General features: G+C 49.1%; 1 protein-coding gene across 3 annotated transcripts in view; it reads right to left on the bottom strand.

Annotated features, from left to right (window-relative positions):
* Positions 1-26798, bottom strand: part of SDCBP2 (syndecan binding protein 2) — a 29330-nt gene extending 2532 nt beyond the window's left edge. Inside the window, exons 1-8 of one of the 3 annotated variants that reach the window (XM_084777962.1) lie at positions 23412-26798; positions 21434-21592; positions 5145-5217; positions 3937-4006; positions 3072-3172; positions 1173-1331; positions 439-614; positions 176-347 (exon numbers count right to left, since the gene is read on the bottom strand). In XM_084777962.1, coding sequence (XP_084634088.1) covers positions 176-347; positions 439-614; positions 1173-1331; positions 3072-3172; positions 3937-4006; positions 5145-5198 — 732 coding nt within the window. In that variant the 5' untranslated portion in view covers positions 5199-5217; positions 21434-21592; positions 23412-26798. Of the gene's footprint in view, positions 1-175; positions 348-438; positions 615-1172; positions 1332-3071; positions 3173-3936; positions 4007-5144; positions 5218-9893; positions 11099-13256; positions 13728-21433; positions 21593-23411 lie in introns of those variants that run through there. The other 2 variants (XM_084777961.1, XM_084777963.1) reach the window with 2 other exon arrangements.
* Positions 26799-26829: the final 31 nt, after the last annotated feature.

Genomic DNA, 26829 nt, shown 5'->3' with positions numbered 1-26829 from the left:
CCTGATTGACACTGCTCTGAGCTCCACACCCAAAGTCAATGCTGGAGCCCCATCGACCTTAGGTTGGGGAAGTCGAGGCTCTGGCAGGTTCCACAGACCATGCAGACAGGAGCAGTCCCACCCCAGCTGTCTCCACGGTGCCTGCATTTCCCGGCAGGGATGCACCACTGCCTACCTTTAGCCCGATGACGTTCTGTCCGTTCACCTCACACACGCAGTGGTTGGTGAGCAGTCCGTTCCGGGCTGCGGAGCTTCCCTTTACAACAGACACAATCTTCCCCTTCTTGATGACGAAGCCAACTTGGCCTGAGCTGTCCTTGTGCATAGTGACAGTCCGCTGGAGCGGCCTGGGGCAGGGGGAGAGGGACAGTGAGCTGGGCTTGTGGTGTGTGGCTGGGGCCAGGCAGGGAGGATGCTGGGACCTGGCTACTGACTGACCTGTCCCGGACAACCATGACAATCTTTTCTGCGGATGCCTTCTTCAATGCTTTGTGAGCTTTGTGTGTGCTCCACCCGGCGCAGTCACACCCGTCAATCTGCAGGATCTGGTCCCCAAAGCGCAGCCCCACAAGGGATGCAGGGGTGTTGGCTTGAACCAGCTGCACAAAGAGCCCCTGGGAAGCAGGACCCCAGAATCAGCACCCCTGGCTGCCTGAGCCCAGGCCCGACCGCTAAAATGTTCTTTCCCCATACCCTGTGAGCTTACGGTGTGGTGGCACCTAAGATCTGCAGGGGATACCCAGGTTACCCCTGTAAACACACCAGACCACACAAAGTATGCTGAATCAGCATTTCAGCATCACAATCAGTCCTGCACTACCCTTCCCAAAGACATGCGGCTGGCTTTCTCTACAGCCATCAGGAAGCCAGACCCATAGGGAGTTAGGGGACTCTGAGTGACGGGATCCTTGTATGGGGCTGAAAGAGTCTCCCTGCTGCAACTACACACAGCCTTTAGGCATCAGAGATTAAGGTCCCAGCTTGGAACCTTCCTTGCTGCAGACAGAGGCTCTCTGAGCCCTGGGAGGGGAGGTCCCTAACCACTATACCATCTCCGGCTGCTGGGCAACTGTCCTAGGGGGGAACTTGTGTCCCTGGGGCTCTAACAAGGCTGTCTAGCCCCAGAGGGACACACTCTGCTCCACGGGTTCCTCCACAGACACCTTGCTTACCTTGTCCACAGCCTGCAGGCGCAGGCCGGTCTTGCCACGCTCATCCTTGCACAGGTGGATTTCACGCACCCCAGGCTTGATCTCTGCACGCAGCACACCCAGGTTGTTTCCAGATACCGGTGCTACCACCTGGCCAGGCCCAGGGCTAGTGACCATAGTCTGCAGGCACAGTAGTGGGGAGGGGCAGGTCAGCCAGGTAGGGATGAGTAAAAGGATGGAACCGTCCCTGACTTTTCCTCTGCGCGCGCACACACACACACACACACAAACACACACACACACTGCAGAGGCTGAGAGGGTGTAGCGCTTAATGATGCCACTAGAGGGCATCCAAATCCATGCCCCTGAACATGAGGGGCGAGGGAAAAAGGAAGCTGGGTTCAGGAAGGGGTCATTTATTTTCCAAAGGAAATTAATAAAGACGAGATCTACCTAAAATTCACTTAAAAACATTTTCACAGTAAACAGTGAGCCAGCAAAGATGAAAGGGCTAGCTAGCTTTGTCTTAAGACTTCGTCTTAAACCAAATAATTTGAACCAAAAATAAAAATTAATGGATGGCTCCTCCTAGGATACAGAAAAGAGAAGGCTGTTCAATCTCACCAGACACACGACTAGACCATCCAGTGCAACAAGGCAAGAAAACGGACAGGGAGATACAGGACAGGAAGATGTAATTGCTCCTGTGAAAGGATGGCACGATGGTCATGGCATTAGAATATCTGCAGAAATCTAAAATTCCTACCTATAAGTAAATAACTACAAATATTCATCAAAGTCCTGGAGCTCAATGTCAGCATAAAGAAACCAACTGCGTTGGGATGGTGGCTCAAACCTGTAGTCTTAGCTACCAAGGACCCAGGAGTTAGAAGTCAAGCCTGAGCAACAGAAACTCAACTGTTTATCTACACCCTGACATAAATAAATAAAGGGGAAAAAAATGAGATGTGTGTGAGTCTAACAAGACACACTTAGAAGTTGTATACCAAAGGTGACAAAAATCCTGATGCACGTTAACAAAGACCTAAGCCAGCAGGTGTCCTGCGTGCTCACACTGAAGAGCTGGCGAAGCTGCTGAGTCCTCGGACCACACAGTCAAGGTAACACAGCTTCAGGAGGAAGACAATGGGATGGGAATAGTGACACTAATTCAGACAGAAAGAAGAAACTGTGAGGAGCTGCATGATAAAGATGTCTCTTGCCGTGGTACCCAACGCAGCCGGCACTGGGCGCCTCGGCCAACAGCCACCTAGGAAATCCAGAGGGACCTTTACTGTGTGGAGGACACTCGCTTTGTGGCAGAGGTCAGCATCCAGTTGAAGGTAGGGGACTTCCTCCACAGAAGCCACTTCAGCCTTGGACAGCCAGGGGTAAAAACAACCATGACATAAACTTCACATTCCCCCCCCCAAAAAAATCTATTAAAATTCAATTATAAAGTTAAATGTAAAAACTGTAGCCATTTCAGAAGAATGTAAAAGAGAAAATCTTTAGGATCCAGGTCTTGGGGGAAAATTCTTTAGACAGGAAATTGAAGAAAAGAAAGGAAAAAGTATTTTAAAAAATTGACCTCATCAAAATTAAAAGCTTTTCCCCTGCAAAAGACTCTGTCTGGAGATACAGAGCTGAGCTGAAGACCGGGGCTAGTACTTACAACCCATGTAACTGACGAGGACTCCAGATCATAAAACGTAGTCCCTATCCCTGACCTTTTAAACTCCAACTAAGATGCATGAAATGAGGCTGGTGATGTGGCTCGGTAAGGAGAGAGCATTGCCTAGCATGCACGAGGCGCGCACACACACACACACACACACACACACACACACACACACCTTTTCAAATGGCAAGACCAAGAGGCTGTTTAGTGGCCACCTGAGGCAGGAGACAAATACCTACATTGTCACCATCTGGAATCTGAGGCAGGTCCTTCTGAACTTCTTGGCTAGAGAGGGACAGCCCCATGTAACTCTCCAGTTCTGCCAGGTTTGGATACAACTCTGATGGTAAGAGAGAGGCAAGACATCACTCGGGGGGCCTATACAGAGCCCACTTTAGCTAGCCCAGGGCCACTCGTTTTCTGTGAAGCTGGGAAAGTTCACTAGGAACCACCTGGGCCCCTGAGCACGCCATGTGCCCCAGGGATGCTTGCCAGCGGCATGGGCTAGCTCTACCGAAGCCTTGAAGCACTTTTGTCTAGGAACAGCCTCAGACACAGAAACCCTCCTAAACTGCTGAAGAACTCAGCTCAAGTGCTTTGACACCAGTTAGATAGTTGACAGAAATTCAGAACATATACATGACCACCAGGAACCACAGACCATGATGGGGGCGAAGAGCAGCTCAAGGAGACAGATGGGCCTAGTTTAAGCAACTCTTGCAGGACCGACCTGTGGTTGCTATGAGCCTCTGTATTGGCTACATCAAACATCTGGTCTCCCCTAGATGCCCTGCCCATGGCGGCACAAAATCAGCCAATTTCTGCCCCATTAGTTCCTCCAGTGTGTCCTCAAAGGGTGAAGGTTGATTTGCATGAGTCCCCACAAAGTGACAGGTGAGAAATGGGTATTGAGAAGTGGCCAGAACACTGGGCCACGCCCTCGGGGTCAATACAGCCCACACACCCAGGAGAAATGGGCCTGCCGGGTCCTGGGAAAAGGAGCCTCAAGCTCTCTCCCATGCCTGGGTGACAGGCCCAGCAGTGCTGCGTGTGTGGTGGCATGGCGGCTGTCATGGTGTGAACAACGGGATCAGGCTCACTCACCTGAAAGTGGGGGTGCAGAAGCCATCGGGGCCGACAGGGTAGGCATCACGGGTGAGGCTCTGGCCTGGGCCTGGAAAAGAACATGGGGTGTTGCTCAGATGTAACTGGGATCCCAGGAACTCTTAGAGCCTGAGACCCCCTGAGGCAGGGACACTGAGCATCGAATATGACTGTAGACTTGTGGTGGTGGGGTGTCCTGGAACCCTCAAGGCTCCAAACTGTATATAAGTGTAGCCTCTACATATATACATGATATAAGCCAGGCATACAAAGTCAAATACTGCACAGGTTCACCCACACCAAATCTCAATGGACGGTGCTCTGTAGCATAATAGAGTAACTACAGTTCGCACTCAGCAGTGACTGGCAATAACTAGTCGAGAGGAGTTTCAGTGTTCCAAGCCTGAAGAACTGATACAAGCCTGAAGTAAGAATGGATGTGCCAGTACAGTGTGTATGCAGGCTTAAATGTCACATGTACCCCATGAGTATGTACAGCCACAAAGTGTTAACTAAACATCAAAAGTGTATACTTTTAACATGTGGCCTCTTGGGGCTAGAGAGATGGCTCAGTGGTCAAAAGCATCTGCTCCTCTTGCAGAGGACTTGAGTTTAATTCCCAGCGCCCACATCGCACCTGACTACAATCACAATCTACAATCGCAGTCTAGAGGAGCTGACGCCCTCTTCTGGCCTTTGTGGGCACTGGTCATGCACAAGGTACATGTACACAAGTGCAGAGAAAACATCCACAACATAAAAAGGACAAGCATTTTTCTGGCAGAAAGTTCTCAGGTGCCTGTGGCATTTTCTACCCATGGCAGCCAAGCATAAAAGCCCAACTCTCATCCAGGTTAATCGGGGAGAAAGGTTAAATTTCTCAAAGGCTTCTGGGAGCACAGAGGAGTTGGGTAGATGTGGAAGAGGCTGTTTGGGGCTGAGCAGGCTGAGCCTGAACCCTGAGTTTCCTGGGGAAACACCTGGGCTGTTCCTTCAGAGGATGGGGAAAGTACCAGAACCCACATCACTGTGGCCGCTTTGTCTTTTCCACTATTGCTCCAATCCCATGGGTCTTGACTCCTGGACTCTCTCTTTACCCATCAGCCTCTGTACTGGGTCCTAGGGGTTCCCGTGATTTCCCATGGGCTCCCAGTTAATCGCCAAGGCCACCATCAGAAACTCTAGGCAAAGGGAGCCTGGTTCCTTACCTGGATGACTTGGCCCACCTTCAGGTCCTCCAGAGATGGGTACAGGACGGACATGACTGCTCTCGGAAGCTCCCTGCAGGGCAGAGAATGTGAGGAAGGATGAGAATGCAGCCCCAATCCTCCTGAACAAAAAGGCAGAACAGCTGCCTCCTGCCACCTGTGTCCCACAGCATGCCGAGACCATTGCCAGGAGTTACTATCCCATCTTAAAGACAAGGAGCCGGGCCGGGCGTGGTGGCGCACGCCTTTAATCCCAGCACTCGGGAGGCAGAGGCAGGCGGATCACTGTGAGTTCGAGGCCAGCCTGGACTACAAAGTGAGTCTAGGACAGCCAAGGCTACACAGAGAAACCCTGTCTCGAAAAACCAAAAAAAAAAAAAAAAAAAAAAAAAAAAAAAAAAAGACAAGGAGCTGGGATTTACACCAGTCTGTGTCTCAAGCTCATAATCTCTGCCCACAAAAGTCCATATTTGACTGACCCTGCACTTTAGAAACCAAACCTAGCAGAGCATCCACGATGTAGCCAGAAAAAAAAAAAAGACAGGGTCAAGGGCCTCAGTTTCCCTTCCTATGTGTCAAAAGTCAGATGAGCTAGTAAGCGCTCCTCATCCGGTTCAGCAGGTGCATGTGGAGCAGCTGCTGCATAGCAGGTGAGGCTGGGAGCAGGTGAGCGTGGAGCAGCTGCTGCAGAGCAGGTGAGCGTGGAGCAGGTGAGCATGGAGCAGCTGCTGCAGAGCAGGTGAGCGTAGAGCAGGTGAACATGGAGCAGCTGCTGCAGAGCAGGTGAGGCTGGGAGCAGATGCACATGGGGCAGCTGCTGCAGAGCAGGTGAGCATGGAGCAGCTGCTGCAGAGCAGGTGAGGCTGGGAGCAGATGCACATGGGGCAGCTGCTGCAGAGCAGGTGAGCATGGAGCAGGTGCGCATGGAGCAGCTGCTGCAGAGCAGGTGAGGCTGGGAGCAGGTGAGCATGGAGCAGCTGCTGCAGAGCAGGTGAGGCCGGGAGCAGGTGCGCATGGAGCAGCTGCTGCAGAGCAGGTGAGGCTAGGAGCAGGTGAGCGTGGAGCAGCTGCTGCAGAGCAGGTGAGGCTGGGAGCAGGTGCGCATGGAGCAGCTGCTGCAGAGCAGGTGAGGCTGGGAGCAGGTGAGCGTGGGGCAGCTGCTGCAGAGCAGGTGAGGCTGGGAGCAGGTGAGCGTGGGGCAGCTGCTGCAGAGCAGGTGAGGCTGGGAGCTGGCACAGTGTCACCAGAAACACAGCTAAATGGACATAGCGTTTAAACAGAAAGGCGGGCGACTCTAAAAGTGCTCCCTACACGCCTTGGGTCCTGAGCAGTTCAGCTCCATCCACAGCATCTGGAACCTGTCGTGGTTGCTGTTGCTGGAATGAAACATCATGGCCAAAGCAAGCTGAGGAGAAAAGGGTGGCTTCGCTGACAACTTCCACGTGACCGTCATCACCAGAAGCAGTGAGGGAGGAACCTGGAGGCAGGAGCCGATGCAGAGGCCACTTAGAGGTGATGCTTTTTGGCTTGCTCCTCATGGATTGCTCAGCCTGCTTCCTTACGGAACCCTGAACCACCAGCCCAGGGATGGCACCACCCACACCAATTAAGAATATGCCGGGAGCCTAGCATAACTGTGCTCTGAGAGGCTCCACTCAGCAGCAGCTTGAAACAGATGCTGAGACTGACAGCCAAATGTGGAGTGGCGCTTGGAGAGCCGTGGGGAAGTGTGTGTGGGAAGGACAGAAGGAGCTGGAGCGGACAAGAACGCCACGAGAAGACCAACCAGAGTCAACTAACCTAGGCCCCTGGGGGCTCACAGACAATGAAGCACCAACCAAAGAGCAAGCATGGTCTGGACCTAGAACCCCCTACACATGTGTGGCCGATGGACAGCCTGGTCTTCATGTGTGTCCTCTGGCAAGCGGAATGGGGGCTATTTCTAACGTGGGCTTTGTTGTCTGTTTTTGGAACACTTCCCCCTAGCAGGGCTGCCTGGCGTGGCCCTGGCGAAGGAGGGATGTGTTCAGTCTTGATATGACTTGATGTGCTGGGGTGGGTTAATATGAGGTAAGGGGGGGGGACTCCCCTTTTCTGAGAGGTGGGGATGGTAGGACCAGAAGAAGAGTGGGGAGAGGGCTATGTTCAGGATGTGGAGTAAACGAATGAATAAGCTTTAAAAAAAAAAAAAAGAAATATGCCCTACAGGTCTGCCTATAATGTGTATTTTCTCAATTGAGGGTCTGTCCTCTGACTCTAGCCTGTGTCAAGTTGACATAAAAACTAGCCATACAGTCAACCCTTTGTTAATTTGATACACAAACACATCACTTATGAAGCATAACCTTCCTTTTCCCGTCGTCCTCAAGATCTCATATTGATATTACCATCAGTCTTTACAAATTCAAACCCTTTAAAAGTTTAGTCTCAAAAAAAAAAAATTCAGTCTCTTTAAAATTCCAAGTCTCCTTAAAATCCAATGTCTCTCTAAAAAAATTCAGTGTCTCCACTTCGGGCTCCTGTAGCGTCAAAAATCAGTCAGGCTCGTTCTCATCCAAGAGGAGGAGCCGAGTGGTAGGTGCGGTTGCATCGTACACTGGAGGCCCTGGGCTCCACCACAGCATCATAATCCTCCTCCTCCTCCAAACACACAGACGGGCGCATTTAGTATAACACCGCTCCGCGGGGAGGAGGAGCTGCGGTGGGTGGGGGTGGGGTGGGGGAGGGGTGGGGGGTGTAGAGGAGGCAGGGGGAGGGGCCCGGGGCGCACTGCACACACCCACATTTCATCATCCCTCCTAAAAGTCTGCAGCCGCTCAACGCAGCCCAGACTATTACCTCTTAAAAACACAGCATTTCCTGTCTAGGTGAAATGCCCAGGGGAGTTTGCCTTCTGGGTTCTTCCCTTTACCCAGTAAAGTATGACTCTGTCATGCTTCCTGCCCTCTGTAGGGCAGGCTACTCCAGCTGGGTGCCCCACCCTGCCTCTCTCCCAGAGTAGAGGTCACTTCCCTGTCATCCTGGGGCCTTGCCCCCAGGACAGACTCTGAGCTACCAACCCACCTCAGACTCCTCAGCTACCTGTGCCGTGGCAGCTCACTCGCACCACTAAGGACCGAGGTACTTCCTTCTTGCCCACGGGTAGCAGGAATGCCAGGAGGTGGGCTGTACCACGATGAGGTGAAACCAGCCCTGTGACCCTGCATGACCCACAGGCACTGAGGGCATTCCGGTGAGTCATTTCTCCCTTTGTACCTCTGCCCCAACCCATGTCCTTCCTCCCTTCCATCTCCACCATCCCTCTCATGTGTCACCGAGTCCCTCTCGCTCCTGTCCCTGTCACACAGACTTCCTCCACTGCCCTGCCCCTCACTGATGCTACAGCATCCCCTAAACAGGTCATGGCCTCCCTTTTCTCTCTGATCTCCAGACAGTCATCACCAGGCCTTTTAAGCACGAATCTAGGATGTTGTGGCTTTGTGTAAAGGCCTCTGCTTCTTGCGGGCGGGCAGGAGCTGATGCAGAGGCCATGGAGTGGTGCTGCTTACGGGCTTGCTCCTCATGGCTTAGCTTGGGCTGCATTCTTGTAGAACCTGGGACCACCAGGCCATGGTGCTACCAACCCACCGTGGGCCGGGCTCCATGCTGACCACTAATTAAGAAAATGCTCTACAGACTTGTCTACAGCCTGGTCTTATGGAGGCATTTTTTTTTTCCAGTTGAGGCTCTCTCCTCTCAGATAATCATAGTTTATGTCAAATTGACATACAACTAACTAGCACAATTGATTCCTTGTCAACCTGTGACACAAATACATCACTGCTAAGTCATAACCTTTTATTTCTTGTTCATCCAAAAGCACACATTAATATCAATATAAAAATGTAAAACATTACAACTTTTAAAAGTCTCACAGTCTTTAAAAATTCAAACCCTTAAAAGTTCAAAGTCTCATTGTGCTGGGCGTGGTGGCGCATGCCTGTAATCCCAGCACTTGGGAGGCAGAGGCAGATGGACAGCTGAGAGTTCGAGGCCAGCCTGGTCTACAAAGAAAGTCCAGGACAGCCAGGGCTATTACACAGAGAAAGTCTGTCTTGAAACATGGTTTTTCACCCGAATTGTGGGAATATAGACTGCAGCACAGAAGTAGCGTTTGAGCCTACGGGAAGCAGCAAAGGTGAGGTCAGCAGTGCGAGAGCACGCCCCCAGACTGAAATGCGTTTTCTTTTATTGCTGGCTGCTGTTTTCCCCCTCATCCTTGCTGGGCAGTAACTCAAGACAAACCCTAACCGGTCCCTTCCCTTTAGAAATGGGAGCACATAGGCACAGACTCCGCACACTTCATGCACTGAGTACAACTGTCCAGGGACAATCCTTTGTACGCCCCCACGTCTCACGATTCCACGACCCCGCGGTGGCCTGCACTTCGCTATCCTAAGGCTCAGAGCCCAGGGTAAGCTGGGGCTCCACTGTGTGTTATAGCGCCTGCGCAGAAATCCTGCTAGGTCGCCTGTTGTACCTATAACGCATGCGCACCCAGTGTGCTTGTCTGGGCCGCCCAGGATGCCCTGCGGCTACAGAAGCCACTGTGACAGTCTACTGCCGCTTCCCTTCCCCCACCCCCTATTCCCACGAGTTGCGCAACCAGCTTCAGGTTTCCTTCAGGCTCCGGTATCCAAAGAGACCGGCAACGCATCGGAGTACGCGACGGGGAGGCCAGCCCGAGTCTGCAGCCCTCCACTTGCGTACCTAGAGACTTAGGTGGTTCTCCCGAGGTGCTCCTTGTGGGTCGTGGTTGTCAGACCCTTTGACTTACTAGGCACTGAGGCAGAGGAGAGCTGAGTTGACGCGGCGCCCCACTGCTCCTTCTGAAAAGGAGGTTCCCGCTTCCTTTGATTTAGAGGCACCTTCAAGTCCCTAGGGGTTACCTCTGTTTGTCACCCTCTCTCCCACGCTCTCAGGATTCTGGCCTGCCCTGGTTGAAAATGCAGGAACCAACCACCGGTGCTGGAACCATTAGGCATCTGCTCCCCATTGGGGGTGGACTTGTCTGGAGGGACAATCGCCCTTTGTAAGGGACTCAGACAATGGACTCCATGGGGGTAGCAGGAAAAAGCCTCCTTCTTCCTCCAAGAGGGAGAAGACCCGCCTGTGACCTTGAAGGATGGAAAGTGTGAGGCAGGGATGCCTGCACAGGGAGGCTCCAGCGCAAGCTCCGCCTGTTTTGTTTTTTTTGTTGTTGTTGTTGTTTTGGTTTGGTTTTGGCTATTACCTTTAGAAGACTATCTTGAAGTTTTACCAGATCTTGACTGCAGCCCCACCAAATACACTTATGAACCGAGCCAGAAATCTGGGAGGTAACCCTCAGACACTTTTTACCTGCAGGTGAAGCCACACCCAGCTCTTGACAGCGGAACTCATCCCAGACTTCAACATGACATTAAAACGTCATGACTGACCCCTGGTGGACATGCCTCTAACCTTACCCCCATCTAGTCACTGCATTTCACGCATTCCAAGCGGCTTGCTAGCTCTAAAACAGCCAGCTAACCATGCCTTCCGGCTTCGACAGTGCTGTCCCCTCTGTCTTGAATGACATCCACAGTTCATACAGTGAATTGTTCAGTTCTAAGCCTGTCCCTAAATCTTACACCCACGCACCCCACAAGGCTCTTCAGACCTCTTTTCCTTAGACCACAGCACCTCGTGTTATCTGCTAGCCCTTATTCGGTCCCCAAATGTTTAGGCGGCACCTGCTGTGAGCCAGCCCCTCTGCATTTCCTAGATTGAAGCTCTGTCCCGCTCTGTTTGTTTGCCTGTCCTCCCCACTAGCCGGTGTGAATCGCGGGTGCCAAGCCCAGGGTCTCCGTAAAGTTACAGGAGGACAAAAGCAGACACCGGGAAGAGAACTCTGAATACCTAGTGTGTAGCTGTTTCCTCTCCATGGAAACAACAGTCCCACCTGGAAGGGAGTGAGTGGGAGGCCACGGGGACGCAGGAAGCTAAGGGAACAGACAAGACCCTGAGAAGCTCAGGCAGTTATGGCTCACAAAGTCCTCCCCAAAGTCACTCCCACAAGTGAACAGTTGTGAGGGGCGACAGGACTCTTCTGGGGAGCTCTCTGCAACCACCACCCATGCTGGGGTGGGCTGTTCCATGATGTAGCTGCCTCTGAGGTGCCTGGGCTCCTTCAAGCTGGCTAAACTAAGTTTACCACAGTAGACATGGATTATTTTAGCTCAGTGGTCCCCGGCCTGTGGGTTGCAACTCCTTTGGGATTGACTGACCCTTTCGTGGGAGTCATCTAAGACCATCAGAAAACACAGATATTTACATTATGACTCATAACTAGCAAATTTACAGTTATGAAGTGGCAATGAAAATATTTTCATGGCTGGGGTCACCACAGCGTGAGGACCTGCATTAAAGGGCTGCCGCACTAGGAAGGCTGAGAACCATTATTTCAGTTGGGCTGTCATTGGTTCTTTGTCTGAGGTGAACAGATATTTGTTCACATCTCCCCAGAAATGTCACCGGACACCCAGATAAACATTCTTCCAATTGCCACCTGTAGAAAGTCCCTTGGAGAAGGACTGGGCGTAGAAAGAGAAACTAGAGCCCTGGTACTGTGACAATGGGAGAGTTTGCTCAGTCCCTCCAAGCAGTTGGCTCCTCTGACAGGAACCCATCCAGGCCTTGCTCCCGGGGACTTCCCTTCCCAACACCACCTTTCAAATTTCCATCCCAGAGCTTTCTGCACTTCTTCATATTGTAAGTGCTAACAATTCCCGCAGGCAGTGTACACCACAGCACACCAGGCCCGATGGAGTCAGCAGTGCTGGAGAGGGGCCCATCAGCCCCCATCTTTGAACTTAAAAAAAAAAAAATGAGAACACTTCGTTCCAAAGTGCCGGAGCTGTGGGACTCCCACCTGTTCCTGTGGAAAGTCATCATCTCTCCTTCAGAAAACAGAAGCGTGGGTTAATGTGACAGAGTAACAGATCCTGTAGGGCCACGTTAGCCCCGGGGTCTGATGAATTGGCAAGGAGGCGGCCGTTGCTAAGACACAAGCATGTGCCCTCTCCTTCCAGGGCTATTCTGTGCCAGAAGGAACAGGACTCAGGAAATGCTGTTTGCCCAGGGAAGGTCCAGGAGAGGCAGAGCAGCAGCTAGGAGTGGAGAGGCTCCACCTGCCCACCTGCCCACCTCGGACTGGGAGCAAAGAATGGGCAAGGCTCCATGTCGTTTACTTTGTAACAGCCATAGAATAAATAACATTTACTTTCACCACAGAGTTATCCAGCCATTGGAAGACTATTTAAGTGAGTTAGTTGCACATTTAGCACAGCACCTAGCACAGACGGACCATTCCACCCATAATAACTGTCTGCTTATCCCACGTGCACTTATTAGCATCTCCTAAGGCCAGACGCTGTTTTGGTTCCCCGCAGTAAGAGGCAAACAAAATGATCACTCTCTGAGGTAGGGACTTTGCTGTGAAGACCTGGATTAAAAAGCTCCAAGACTTTGTAGGCTGTCAGGTGGTGGAAGGACGTGGGCAGGGAAGATGAAGTGGGGTACAGAGCAGAGAGTAGCAGTAGGACTTGGGGAGCCTTGCTGTGGGGGTGAGAGACATCTGAGTAAAAGCTTACAGGTCTGGGTGGGCAAGAGCAGTCCAGGGAGACAGTGCTACCACCACACAGGTCCTGCGGTGAGAATGCCCTCTGCATTTGGGGATACCTGACCCCTGAGACTAAAGTTAGCTGCTCAAAGGACTCTGAGGGAGGAAGCCAGAAAAGAGGGGAGAGGCCCAGACCCCGGAGGGCTTGTAGGTCTTGGTGAGAATTTTGGCCTGAAGTCTGAGCATCAGAGAGCCACAGCCGCAGGGCCTCCTGGCCAGTTGTTGAGAGAGAGATTAGAGGTATCATTGTTCAGACCCTACCTGGGCCTGGGGTCAGAAAAGAAAAGCTCTGTACTCATTTCATTCCAAGAGGGAAGCAAATTAAAAAAGGAAAAAAAAAAAAGACTACCTAGGAAGACAAGGGAGGGAAAGAAATGCATTGTGAGCAGATCCTGTTTAGCACCTCTAACCAATACAGATTCTGTCCTTACCTGTTGTCCCAGTGCTCTGGGTCCTTTCCCAACCACTGCAGTCTCTCGGGATGTGCGTGTGGCCCGTGTCCCAGTCGGGTTCCTGCTCTGGGAAGGGTGGTTCCCCGCCCCTGTTCAGCTGACTCACTGTGGACTGGGATAGGCCCAGGTTAGGACGTAAGGCTAGGTAAACAGAGCAGTCACCAGGCCCATGTGAGGCCTTTGCCTTAGTCTAGATTCAGAGGCGGGGCTAAGGTGCAGTTGACATGAGGGGGATGTAGTGACAGGTGCAAACTAGGGCTACCTGGCCCTATGAGCAAGTCGGCACTGGCTGTGTTGGCCCCACCCTGCTGATGGGCCAAGCTGGTTGGCTGGAGAGCGTGTCCTGGGTCTAAAGAGTGTCTGTAATGTGTAACCTCATATATTTTTGTTTGTTTGTTTGTTCTTTTTTTTTTTTTTGAGACAGGGTTTCTCTGTGTAGCCTTGGCTGTCCCAGACTCACTTTGTAGACCAGGCTGGCCTCGAACTCACAGTGATCCACCTGCCTCTGCCTCTCGAGTGCTGGGATTAAAGGCGTGCGCCACCACCACCCGGCTAATATTTCTTAGAAATGTATTACAACGAAGTCTCTGGGTCTATTACTGTGTTTCTTTTAGTAAAACCAATCTGGAAATCCCAGATGCCTGACGTTGGTTGAAGGAGTCACAAATCTATGGAAGATGACAAAATTTATTACTTTAGGAAGGTGCCAGGAGGAAATGCAGCTGTGATACTAGTGAGACAGTGAAAAATCACCACTGAGGTCTGACCCTCTGGTTTGGTTTAGCTTTTCAGAAAAGTGTGAGTGCTGCTGAGTGTCTGTGGGTGGAAACTGAGGTAGAACTTTTTTTCCCCCACTCCTCTTCCTTTCCTCTCTTCTCTTCTACCCTCTCAGAGATGCCAGGGATCAAGCCTTACACTCCTACACAAATACTGGCCTGACATCTCCAGATCCTGGTGAGCTTTTCAATGTATAATTTTGTGTAGATTCCAGTAATGGTAATGTGTATGTGTGTGTGTGTGTGTGTGTGTGTGTGTGTGTGTGTGTGTGTGTGTATGCTGTGTACTTGCCTGCATCAGCATACAGATGCCTGAGATTGACGCTGCCTTCCTCTATTCTAACCTTAGTTTTTGAGACAGGGTCTCTCACTGAACCCAGTGCTCCCCACTTTGGCCAGACCAGCTGCTCAGCAAGGCCCTGTGTCTGTCTCTGCACCTGTAGTGCAGATGTGTGCTGGTGGTCACAGCTTTCACGTGGGTGGAGGCGTCCTCATGCATGCTTAGCAAGCATACAGCCAACTGAGCCATCCCTCCAGCCTTGCTTTGATTTTCCTAAGAGAGCAGCAAACACAGTTTAAAAAAGTGTAATTGGTGATCTCCTGGAAGTGGAATTAAGGAACTGGGGGGTGGGGGCAAGGACCTGGTGGGGGGAAGAAACTGTGTGGGGAGGGGGGGGAACTGTGTTGGGTTAGGACAGGGATTCTTTCTTTCTTTCTGTTCCTCTGTCTTTTTTTTTTTTTTTTTTTTTTTTTTTTTTTTTTTTTTTTTTTTGAGACAAGGTCTCTCTAAGTAATCTTGACTGGCTTGGAACTGACTGTGTAGACCAGTCTCACTTTGAAGTCAAAGATCAGTCTGTTTCCCAAGTGCTAGATTTAAGAGGTATGCCACCATGTGCAGCTTTGTGCCTTCTAAAATTTAAAAGTATCCCACTAAATAAACAAAACAGAACAAACAAACAAACAAACAAAATCATATGAAAGTCAAATAATAAGAGGAAGAGAGATTCCTGGTGAGTATAGTTGGATGACGGAGCATAGGGAGTCATGTGCTGGGAACTCCCCTAGGGAATGACGTGGTGCACCCACTCAGGGTGGGGTGGGTATCAGGGATGCTGGCCAGGCAGGTTCACATCACAGTTCCTGTGATGAGCCTGGCAGGATTGTACTAACAGCTGATCCTGAGACACTGCCTGCCTGTGAGGAGCCTACAGCCCAGAGTGCCACACAAGGGACACATCTCAGGAACGGTGACACCCCTGACCATGTGGCTTTTTGCCTCTGACTCTGAGAATCATCATCCTGTATTGCTCATGTGTCTCAAAGGCTGTAGGTTCAACCTTTTGGTTCCTTGAAGGCAAGGCCTACATGTTAGATCTACAAAGGATGTTCTCAAAATAGATATTAGAACCAAGGCTGTGACCAGATTTATTTCTGTTTCTTTATAGAATTGCATGAATAATTTTAATAGGCTTAAAATACTAGTGGCTACACATACATCATTTATTTAGAAAGTCCCTGACAGCAACTCAGCAAACTGGGATCTGAGCAATCAACCACTGTGCCTTCCCTCTAGCCCCATGGCTTGCCCCCATGGAGACTACAGGCTGTAACTGTCACCTGAAGTTGACCTGTGAAGTAATATCCCTGTGTTTCCATGTTGGCAAGGTATTATCTGTGAGCTTGTTTATTTTTTGGGGGGTGGTGGTGGAGGGGTTGTTGTTGTTGTTGTTGTTTGATTTTTTTTTTTTTAAAGATAGGGTTTCTGTGGGTAGCCCTGGCTGTCCTGGAACTCACTCTGTAGACCAGGCTGGCCTTGAACTCAAGAGTGCTAGGATTAAAAGTCTGTAACTTTCTTAATCCTGGGGCCTAGCATCATGCCTAGGAAGACTTTGTAAGTACTTATTCAAAGAATACATGCCCCTACAGTTACAAACTTAAATATTCAAGATATGTAAAAGAAGGGTTGGTTTTCTTAAGAGGTGAGTCCCAGTTCCATGACATCATCACACTGGTGTCTAAATCTCTGAGCTGGGCTTTCCACTGCCACCTGTTCCACAGGCATCACATGCACTAGTGGTGTGAAGTGCCTGTGAGCCTGTGACGTGGAAATGGAAGGTCACTGCCACAGTCCTATCTCTGTGACTAAGACAGACCTAGATGGCTGTGTGACAAGGGAGGAATGGAACACAGCACTGAGAGCTGTGGTCACCATGGCAACCTGGGGGACTCAGTGTGGCAGATGAGTAACAGAAGAGGCTTTGAAAAGTATAGCTGTCCCAAGGAGAGCATGGAGCCAAGCAAGATGGTGCACATCTTTAATCCAGCGCTCTGGAGGCAGAGGCAGGTGGATCCCTGAGTTTGGGTACATAGTGAGTTCCAGCACAGCCAGAGCTACAGTAATAGAGACCTTGTCTCAAAAAAGAATAGAGCACAAATGAAAGTGAGGTTGATATCTAGAAGAAAATCGCTTTGACATATGCTGACAAAACCACTTGAGTTTTACATGTGTCCTGCAGGCAGAGGTGTTGGAGGAAAGAAAGCTGGGGTTGCTGTAGGCAGAGGCAATGGAGGAAATGAAGTTGGGGACAACTGATTATCATCATCAATTAGCAACAGCAAGATGGACAGTTTCCTTGAATCAGGTCGGCCATCTCTCTACTTACCAAGCTTTACACAAGCTTTAGCATTGTGTAATATGAAGCTAATTTTGAAAACATTTCTAAAGCTGACTGTGGCAGCGCGTGAATTTGGGAACAGAGGATTTCCTTGGGTTGGAGACCATCCTGGGCTATATATATATCCCAGGCCAGGCCGGGATAAAAGGCAAGGCTGCCTCAAAAGAGCAAACACAGAGGGTGGGGAGGAGTGCTGTGAAATGCTGTTCTCTAGTTAGGGCATGGCTACTGCACATATAAACTCCTTGAGGCTGAGGTTACCTGTAGGCATTCAAGCCAGTTAAATTCTAATGTGGATCACGGAGCAGCTCCTGGGGCCCTACCCTAGCTGAGGAGGTATGGCCACTGACGTTAAGAGTCACTTCTCTCTCCCTCTTTTCCCTGCCCGCCCCTTCTCTGGCATGTAGTGGAAAGTTTCGGTGTCTATTAAAACTCAGTTCTGGCCAGGCATGGTGGCGCACGCCTTTAGTCCCAGCACTCGGGAGGCAGAGGCAGGTGGATCAAGGCAGTCCTGGTCTACAAAGTGAGTCCAGGACAGCAAGGACTACAAGAGAAACCCTGTCTCGGGGAAAACAAACAAACAAACAAACAAACAAAACCAACCCCCCCCAACTCAGTTATGTAAACATGTTTTTGTTATACTCCCAGGTGTGGGATATGGGGCTGATTCAGATTGTTCACAGCAGCAGGTTATTTGCCTCCTGTGGGCTCTGAGAAGGGCTCTTTGCCAGATGCAGATAGTTTAATTCTGAGGACTCTGGAGAGGAATAAATGCCAGAGCCTGGGGAGGGAGGGAGGGGGGAGAGAACGCTGCTGCTCCTGGTCACTGCTGATGCAGTTTGACGAGAAGTTGGAGATCTCCTGAAACGAAGATTGGACTTGCCCCAAGGAACCCAATGACCCTAAACAGCAGGAATTAGTGTAAGATCTCCGTCCCTTCTCCCCTTTCTCTGCTACCTAGTGTTGGGAGGTTGGAAGATTTTAAGATGGATAAGAGTTGGAAGGGAGCTAGACACATTAAGAAACCAAATAAAATACAAGTTTTAAAAGTAGCACCAACAGTGACGTTTGGAGTGTTTGTTTCCCAGGTGGGGACCTTTCCCTATGCCCAGCTGCTGACAACCTTTGAGATGCAGTTGCTCTACCACCTTGGAACATGGCGTCAGGCATGTGCATGCGTGAGAAATGAGCTTTTTGTTTGTTACCTCAACGCGGCCCTGCCTGCCAAATAGAAAAAACTAAAATGGTGCTGAGAAAGGACAAAGAACACATCTTGTCTTTGGAGACCAAATGCTTACATGGGCATCTGATGTCTGGGATCTATCAGGGACTCACATGGGGCTGTGTATGCCCTCTGTGGGACTGTAGATGATTGGGGAAATCTGGAAGAATCCACCCAAATTGCTCCTTGAGCAAATGTGGAAACTGAGGCCCAGAGAGACCAAGAACTTGATAGACTACTTTGGCAGCAGAGCCCTTTGATGGGCTCCGAAATCCATCAGCCGTGATCTCCACCTGAAATGTAGGGAGATGGAGGCCTGAGGAAGGGACAAAATCGATTAGAAGCAGCCCCCACTCGTGACTCCCATGCCGTGTTCTCGGGGCAGTGGGAAGGACAGGTACAACGCCAGCCGGGATCAGCTCAGGCCCTGTGCACACCTGGACAAGGAGGGCTGAGGCTGCCTAGTGCCCCACCTCATGCCCAGCCTCCCTCTTCTTTTTCTTTCTTTCTTTCCTCCTCTTTTGCTAATTCTTTTTTGTTTTGTTTTATTTTGTTTTTATGACAGGGTCTCACTATGCAGCCCTGGCTGGCCTGGAACCTGCAGTGTAGAACAGATTGGCCTTGAACTCACAGAGATCCATGCCTCTGGCTCCTGAGTGCTGGGATTAAAGGTGTGCACTACCATGCCCAGCCTCCCTTTTCTTGCTAAGGGAGCAGAAAGAGGGTCCCGCAGGGAAACAAGGCCCTTTTGGGGTAACGGTGAAGTGAACCACCCCCATTTTTGAGGACTGAACTGTACGCCAAGACCTGAGTCCTGGGATGTGAGGGATTATGTCAGAATCCCCCACCTTAACCCCTAGTGATAAACTGCACAGATGAAGACACTGAGGAACAGAGTTTCGGTTTCATGCCCAAGGTAAGGACTGAAAGCCAGATTAGAATCCAGGCAGTCTGGTTCCAGAGCCTACGCTCTTAGTGGCTGTTTTACATATGTACACACGTGTTTGTACATTGAGTGTGTACATGTGAGTGTGGCTCTTATTCCCCTTTTTAGCAGCGGTCCCAGGAGGCTGCTTCTCCTCTGTCTCTGATTCCAGGAGGAAGGAGGGACCAGGTCCAGCCATAGACCCTGCATTTCACTCCCAAAGCCCTCATGAGTATCAGGCGGGCTTGGGGCTGCCCAACTACAGAGAAGTCTAAAAGCCTCCAACTGGAGAGAGCTGAGGCTGTCGATCCTGGCTACCATCTTGCCTCTGCTGAGAGCTGCATCCCTGCAGCACAGGCAGGGATTTAGTGCAGAGCCACTCACAGAACCACTGGGTTCTGGGCTGCATCTAAAATAGTTTTGTTGGCTTTTCTAGATTCCATGACACCAAGTTGACTTTTAAAGAAAAAAAAAAGTGCTTTAAAAATTAAAACAAACCTGGTGTTCCTTTTTATTTTTATTTTTTAAAGAATTTATTCATTTATCATAGATACACAGTGTTGTGCCTGCATGTACATCAGAAGAGGGCACTAGATCTCACTATAGATGGTTGTGAGCCACCATGTGGTTGCTGGGAATTGAACTCAGGACCTTTGGAAGAGCAGTCAGTGCTCTTAATCTCTGAGCCATCTCTCCAGCCCCTGACGTTCCTTTTTAAATGTTAATCACTTTTGTTTATAGACTTGCAGTTCATTGTCCCCTTAGTGAGATGACTGAAGTTCTTCGCATCTGAACTTCATTTAGCCTTTTCTTTTTCTATAATCACAAACTATAAAAATGGCCCCTGAAAGCAGTCTAGCAGTTTGTACTTTTTTGGCTGCTGCCTGTCTGTAGGAATCAGCCTTCTGCAGACTTGGTGACATCATTCAGAGAATGAAGTTCTGAGGGATTCAATCTGGCAAAGTGCTGTTTTCATAACTGGCATCCAAGCTGGAGAGCAGTGATGGCACCTAACTCACCCTCCACCTGCTGGCTGGCATGTTCTTGGGGTATCAGTCACCTCACATCCTCATTCCAGGACTATTAAGACAGTGGAGTAGGGAGGCAGTGTGTAAGAACCAGTCATGACCTGGTAGTTCACTTCCCAAGAAACAGCTACTGAGCCCAGCAGGGCAGAGATGACACCACTGCTTTCTGTTTCCACACTACATGAGAACAGTAATTCCCATGTGACTTTGTTTTTATGTTAAAAAGTTCAGAGGGTCACAAAGCCCAGGGAAGACTGACTGTCCAAGCACATGGCCATCAGGGGCAGGAGAATGGCAGCCTCACCCGACTCCTCACGTGACTCTTACATTTTAACATAATCTTAAAATGTTTTATTATTACTCTGTTTTAAAATGTGTATGGGTGTTTTGACTACATGTACACACACACACACACACATATATATATGTACCACATACACGTCTGGTTTCCATGAAGACTAGAAGAGAGGTTCAGCACCTAGAATCAGAGTTACAGGTGGGTGTGAACCACTGTGTGGGAGCTGGGAAGCAAAGCCAGGTCCTCCTGAGCCATGGCTCCGATCCTGGTCCTCTTCCTCACTCATCTAACCGGGGGATCCAAGAAGCCCTTACAAACCACTCTGCTCTGTGTGTGCCTCATGGCAGGGATCTGGCACTTACTGGGGTTTTCTGATGTTGGCTCCAGAGCCAGATCTAGACTTTCTTCCACTTTCCAGCCATACACATTGGCTCATTCTCCCCCATTATGAATGACATCTCTCCATTATTTAAAAAAAAAAAAGGCCTTGACACCTACCTATGGTGTGTATAGGAGGCTTCAGAGGAGGGCAGCGTGTGGAGAGCTTGTCATGCAACTGGCCTTTCTCTAGCAGCCTCACACCCTCTTCTCTAGACAACATAGTAATGGCCAGAAAATACACTGATTTTTTTTTTTTTTGGTACTGGATTTCTATTATGCCAGTCTAAAATGCCATCAACCTTGGGTGTTCTCTCTCTGGTATCACCTCCCTTGTTCTTTGAGACAGGGTCTGGAGCTCGCCAAGTAAGCTAGGCTGGCAGGAAGATGCCCGCTGCTTCCCTTGGCGTCACAAATGCCACCACACCCGGCTTCTTCACTTGGGTTCAGGGATCCAACTCAGGTCCTTACATGTGCACAGAAAGCACCTGACCAACCGAGCCTTCTTCCCACTCCTCATGAGTGCAGCACTGTGACATAAAAGCTAAGTCACATTAAGCCATGCTAAGAGCGAGCCTGTCGACATGGTTCAGGCTGCAGATGCTCCTCACAACCACGTAGGGTCATGGCTTGTCTCCACTGTTTGTTAAAGACTTATTTTTATTGTATGCATATGTGTGTGCCTGCATGTGTGTATGTGCATCATGCAACAACCTGCAGAAGCCAGAAAAGGGTGTGAGATCCCCTGGGAATAGAGTTACAGATGATAGTGAGCCACCAAGAGTGGGTGCTAGGAATTGAAACTGGGTCCTCTCTTAGAGCAGCCAGCACTCGTGACCGGACCCTTCACTTACCACTTTTTTGAGAAGTGTCTCGCTTCGTAGGCTGGGTTGGACTTGGATTCACAGCATCCTGCCTCAGCTTCTCAAGCGCTCAGGTTATAGATGTGTGGAAAGCACAGGGGATGGACGGACTGTGTCAGGTCCAGTGAGCTGTTCCAAATTGTCACCAACCTGAAAGTGTCCAAGGCTCAGTCGATGCTGGGGCCAATCGTAAACTGGAAGTCTGCCACATTAGCTTTCTTGCATAACACAATGTTTATTACAGGAAGCCTTGTTTAACATATGCTAACAAATCATTAAAACTGAACAGTGGCCACTTCCCTTGAATGCAAGGAACTTCAGTTGTTTACACCTTCCCTGTCCTCTTCATATAGTATTGAGGTCACTGTTAATACTTTGAACAGCTATTTATATGGCCAGGAAAGTGTGCTCAAGGATTTTATTGCACCTTACTACACTGTTTCCGAGATGCTTCTTCTGTGGATCTGAGTCACTGACCTTTGTCATGTTTCTTCTCCCTCAAGAACCTCTTTTAGCCAGGCGGTGGTGGCGCACGCCTTTAATCCCAGCACTCAGGAGACAGAGGTAGATGGATAGCTGTGAGTTTGAGGCCAGCCTGGTCTACAAAGTGAGCCCAGGACAGCCAAGGCTACATAGACAGACCCTGACTCAAAAAAACAAAACAAAACAAAACAAAACAAAAAAAGAACCTCTTTTAGGGCTGGAGAGATGGCTCAGCCATTAAAGAGCATTGTCTGCTCTTCCAGAGGTCCTGAGTTCAATTCCCAGCAACCACATGGTGGCTCATAACCATCTATATTGTGATCTGGTGCCCTCTACTGGCCTGCAGGTGTACATGCAGACACAGCATTTATATACATTAAATAAATAAATAATAATAAAAAAAACAAACAAACAAAACCCACCAAGAAGAGACTTGAACCCTATGAGCATATACAGGGGGAGGAGGTCCCCCTCAGTCACAGTCATAGGGGAGGGGAGTAAGGGGAAAATGGGAGGGAGGGAGGAATGGGAGGATACAAGGGATGGGATTACAATTGAGATGTAATGTGAATAAATTTATACAATAAAAAACCACCTCTTTTAACAATCCTCGTTAGTTTAGCTGGGTGTTTGCTAATCTTTCTTTTACTTTCCTTCCTTCCGTCTCTACCCCCTTCTCTTTCTTTCTGGAAACCAACTCAACTGATTTGCATATTCTTTTAGTCTCCCATTAATTTCTGCTTGTTCTTTATTTCGTGCCCTGTTCCTTGTTTGGGATTTGGGTTGTTGTTAGTTCTCTAGGACACTGAGGCACACTGTTGGGCTGTTCACTGACTTCTCACAGACACAGCTCCATGTGGCCCTCTTGGGTCTCCCAGAGCTACAGCTCTGTTCCAAAGTGCGTGGTAAGCTGTGCTCTCATCGTCACCCCCCTCCTCCTCCTCTTGAGACAGAGTTTCTCTGAAGATAGCTCTGGCTGTCCTGGAACTCGCTTTGCAAACCAGGCTGGCCTTAAGATCACAAAGATCAGCTTGCCTCTGCCTCCTGAGTGCTGGGATTAAAGGCAGATGCTATCACTACCAGCCTTCATTTGATTCTTAATTTAATTTGCTTTTCACTCAAATTCTCGTTTTCATTTATTGGCTTCAGGCTAGGAAAAAAAAAATATTTGCAGTGAAGAAAAGCTAAGAATCCTTTAATCCTTTAACCCTGACAGGTCAGCAGCCTCTGTGACTAGTGGGAAGGCCTGGAGGAGAGATAGTGGAATTCTGTAGGGGGCTGAAGATATCTGGGGTCTCTGTTTTTTGTTAATAGGTCTCTGTCTAATTAAGGAGAAACACATTCAGGTATTACAGTATTAAGGTGACCACTGGAGCCTTGCTGATGCCCACAATCCAACAAAAGTTGGAGGCCAATTGTCTAGAATATGAGTTCAGAACTAAGTGGAAACCCCCACTCATAAGGAGAAATTGATTGCAAGACTTACCCAAGACTCTGTAATACTGATACGGATGGTCAAGTCAGATGCCAACTGGGGCCAAGGGCTTTCTCTCTCATTCCAGGGACAACATTTGGGATCTGGCCCACTGGCCCATCAGTCTTTGGGAGCAGTAAGTCCTCCAGTGTTCTCACTGGTTACAATGAAGGCAAGAGGTCTTAGAAGGCAGTTCTTTTTTGAGGGACCTGTCTTCTGACAGACATAGCATTCACCAGTTTATTTCCTTGAAAAGAGCTAGCAGATCTCTGTGTGAGTCCTCACACCCTTATTCTCTGTACTTAGCTTTGGTCTCTTTTGAGTTCTCACTTTCCCCTCTAGATCCTGGTTACAAAAAGCAGAACTTAAAAAAAAAAAAAAAGCAGAACTTGTCATATATAGCAGGTGGTCCTGGGCACCAAGGATAATTTATATATTTTTAAATTAAATTTTATTTATTTTTTTCCTGATTTCAGGAGTAGATTAAGTAAGTAATGAATCTGTTCAGGAGATCCTCCAGGACAGGATCAGAATACTTCTACAGAGTCCTCTGAAGCACTCTAGAAAAGACAGGTTTCCACTAGGCCCTGAGTCAACTAGGTCTCACTCATCTTTAGTCCCTCAAGCACACAGGCAAGGCTATGTGACAAGCTCACTCTGGAGAATCCACCATGGATGTTTCCAGTACTGTGGGAGAGTTAGGATTGGCCCTGTGTAACGCGCTTGTTTATCATGTAGGCCCTAGGATTTTATTCTAGTCCTCAGTCCAGGTCTGCCTATTATAGCCCTGGCATTCCAACAAAGGCCGTTACTTTGGGAGAGATGCTGAAAACACTCCACTTCAGCACCACTCAAAATCTTTCTCTGGGCATGGTAGCACATACCCTTTCGTCTCAGCACTTGGGAGGCAGATCTCTGAGTTAGAGGCCGGCCTGTTCTACAGAATGAGTTCCAACATAGCCAGGCTACAGAGAAACCCTGTCTGAGGAAAAAAGAACTTTCCAGAATCCTGCTTGATAGAGAAGGGTTGGTGAGCTTTTAGGAACTCTGGTTCCCCTTCAAGCTCTATGGCCGAAGAGTGAATTGTTGGCTGTTTGTCCAATGGGTGGCAATGTCAACTAAGGCTTTAGTGCAGCCATCTTGTCAGAGTACCCCAAGGAGGAAACATGCTCCAATGGAAGGGATGTTGTCATTCACAAGGGCCATTATTCCTGGGTCTAGCTTATATTTGGCATAAATCTGGGTATTAAAAAAAAATGTGAAGGTAGCTCAGAACATTTGGTAAACTGCCTACAAAGAGGGCCAGCTGTTAAATTAGTACTATTGTTATTTCCGTTGGTGCTAGAATTTCTCTAAGAATGTGATATTTGTGTGAACACTCATGTATGCATGCAGAGGACAGCGGTCAGGTTTGGTTGTTGCTCAGGAGCCACCCACCTTGGTTGCCTGAGCCCCTGCCGTAGGTCTCTCACTGTCCTGGAGTTTGCTAGCTCCAGCAAAGCCTAGGAGCAACTGGCCCGTCTCTGCCTCCCTAGCACTGGATTACAGGCACATACAATGCCTGGTCTTTTTATGTAATTTCTGGCAATCCATCACAGGGACCAGGGCAATTACAAAAGCAAACTAAACACCCATGGCAAGACCATAGGAAATTTTACCTATTACAAGGCTGGTCCTACAAGATACAGCGAATAAAAAAGGCCGCACACAAACAAGTGGCAACCATGACCGCATCCTCCCCTCATCAGTACTAGGAGATTCATATCTCCATCCTCTGGGCCAAACAAATATCGACATAGAACCCAGCCAAACCACCACTGTGGCAACAGCTCCAATGGACACACATACCCACACAAAGCACTCTGTAGAGACTGGCTGAGGCTTCTCCAGTAGGAGAGAGGCATCTATGCCTTGGTTCCTTCCAATACAGGATGGCCATATGGTATGCCTAGACGGACAACACCGACGTCCCACTGTGTGCTCTGCAGCTCTGACAGCCTTTAGAAGTCCTTGCCTTGGAAACTTGAGGCCACAAGGCCAAAAGAACCTGGGCGTGTTTAGTGAGAGGTAGGCCACAGCTGCCACAGTAACAGGCTGTGAAACTCTTGCAGCGGTTTCAAACAAATCTGAACTAGGCTTTTCTCTTTAGAAATGTAGTATTTAGGGTACAAGATTTTTGTTAAGTTTTTTTAATTCTATTGTAACTTTTAAAAAGAAAGCGAAGACACCACAGAACTCAACTCACTGACATGTCACGGCGTCACCAGCTAAGCCAGGGCACAGTCCTCAGGGTCTTCATACCCGCTCCACTCCCAGCCTTCACTCGGCCTTGCCCTGCTCTTCGCTGCTTTCATGGTGCTTGCTACCATTTCCTCATCTGTTGATTCTCTTTATTGGATGCTAAAAAGCCTACGCTGACACTGTCCTATTTCAGGCTAGCACCCAGCATGCACAGGGTCATAGGATTGGCATAATTATTACTGGACACTACAATTAGCTGGTCTTGGGCACACATTGCTTTTGAGGTGTACTAGAAATCTAACGTTAAAATAGGCGAGTGCCCAGAGGTAGGCGTAACTGACAGTACACAGCTACACATACACCCTTATCAGCATGTTCTCCAAGAGCTGTCGTCTGGCTGTGTGCCCTGCAGCTCACTGCTGTGGCAAACCAAGCCTCCAATGGGTACAAGGCCCAGCCGACTGGGGTATATTACAACTGAAATCTAAGTAACGTGGATGGCCTCATCACACACCTAGTCACAAGCAGTAGAGGGCATGTTGACGCTGGGAATTCACCTGGCATCCCGTGAAGAGGACCCAGTGCTCCTGACTACCTGTACTGTAGCTCTGTGAGACTCAAGACCTTCTTTTGGCCTCTAGGACATCTGCACACGTATAGCACACACTCTCTCTTTTTACATTAAAAAAAGTCTCTGGTAGTCTGGCAGGGTCTGAGTGGGAAAAGGTATGAGAGCTTTCTAGAATGACAGCGATCGTGATGGGGGGCAAAATGTAAGCCAACACCGCCTTCTCATTTATATATATTAGAGGAACTGTAGTATGAGCTGACATTTTAAAATAGGTAGTCACCAAAACTACCATTCTGATAAATCTGTTAAAAATAACTTTGAGTAAAATTAAGATATAACTCTAGCCTGTTACTTCGGGAATCTAAATTAAAATAATTTAAGCAAAGTGTTTTTAAACCATTACTCAGACTAGCAAGATAACTCTGGTAAAGGTGCTACATGCTCAGAACAATACAGTAAGAGAATCAGTTTCTGCAAGCTATCCTCTGACCTCCACACCAATGTTAAAAGCTAAAAATCAACCATTATTCCAGTGTGTGACAATCTCTGTATTTAAAATGAGTAAGGGAAACATTTTTTTTCTTAAAAGAGACTGAATTGTCAAGATACAACCATGGA

The sequence above is a fragment of the Acomys minous genome, assembly GCF_964271855.1.
Source record: "Acomys minous genome assembly, chromosome: 3".
In the NCBI taxonomy this organism is placed as follows: Eukaryota; Metazoa; Chordata; class Mammalia; order Rodentia; family Muridae; genus Acomys; species Acomys minous.
This window is presented reverse-complemented; position numbering and strand designations above follow the sequence as displayed.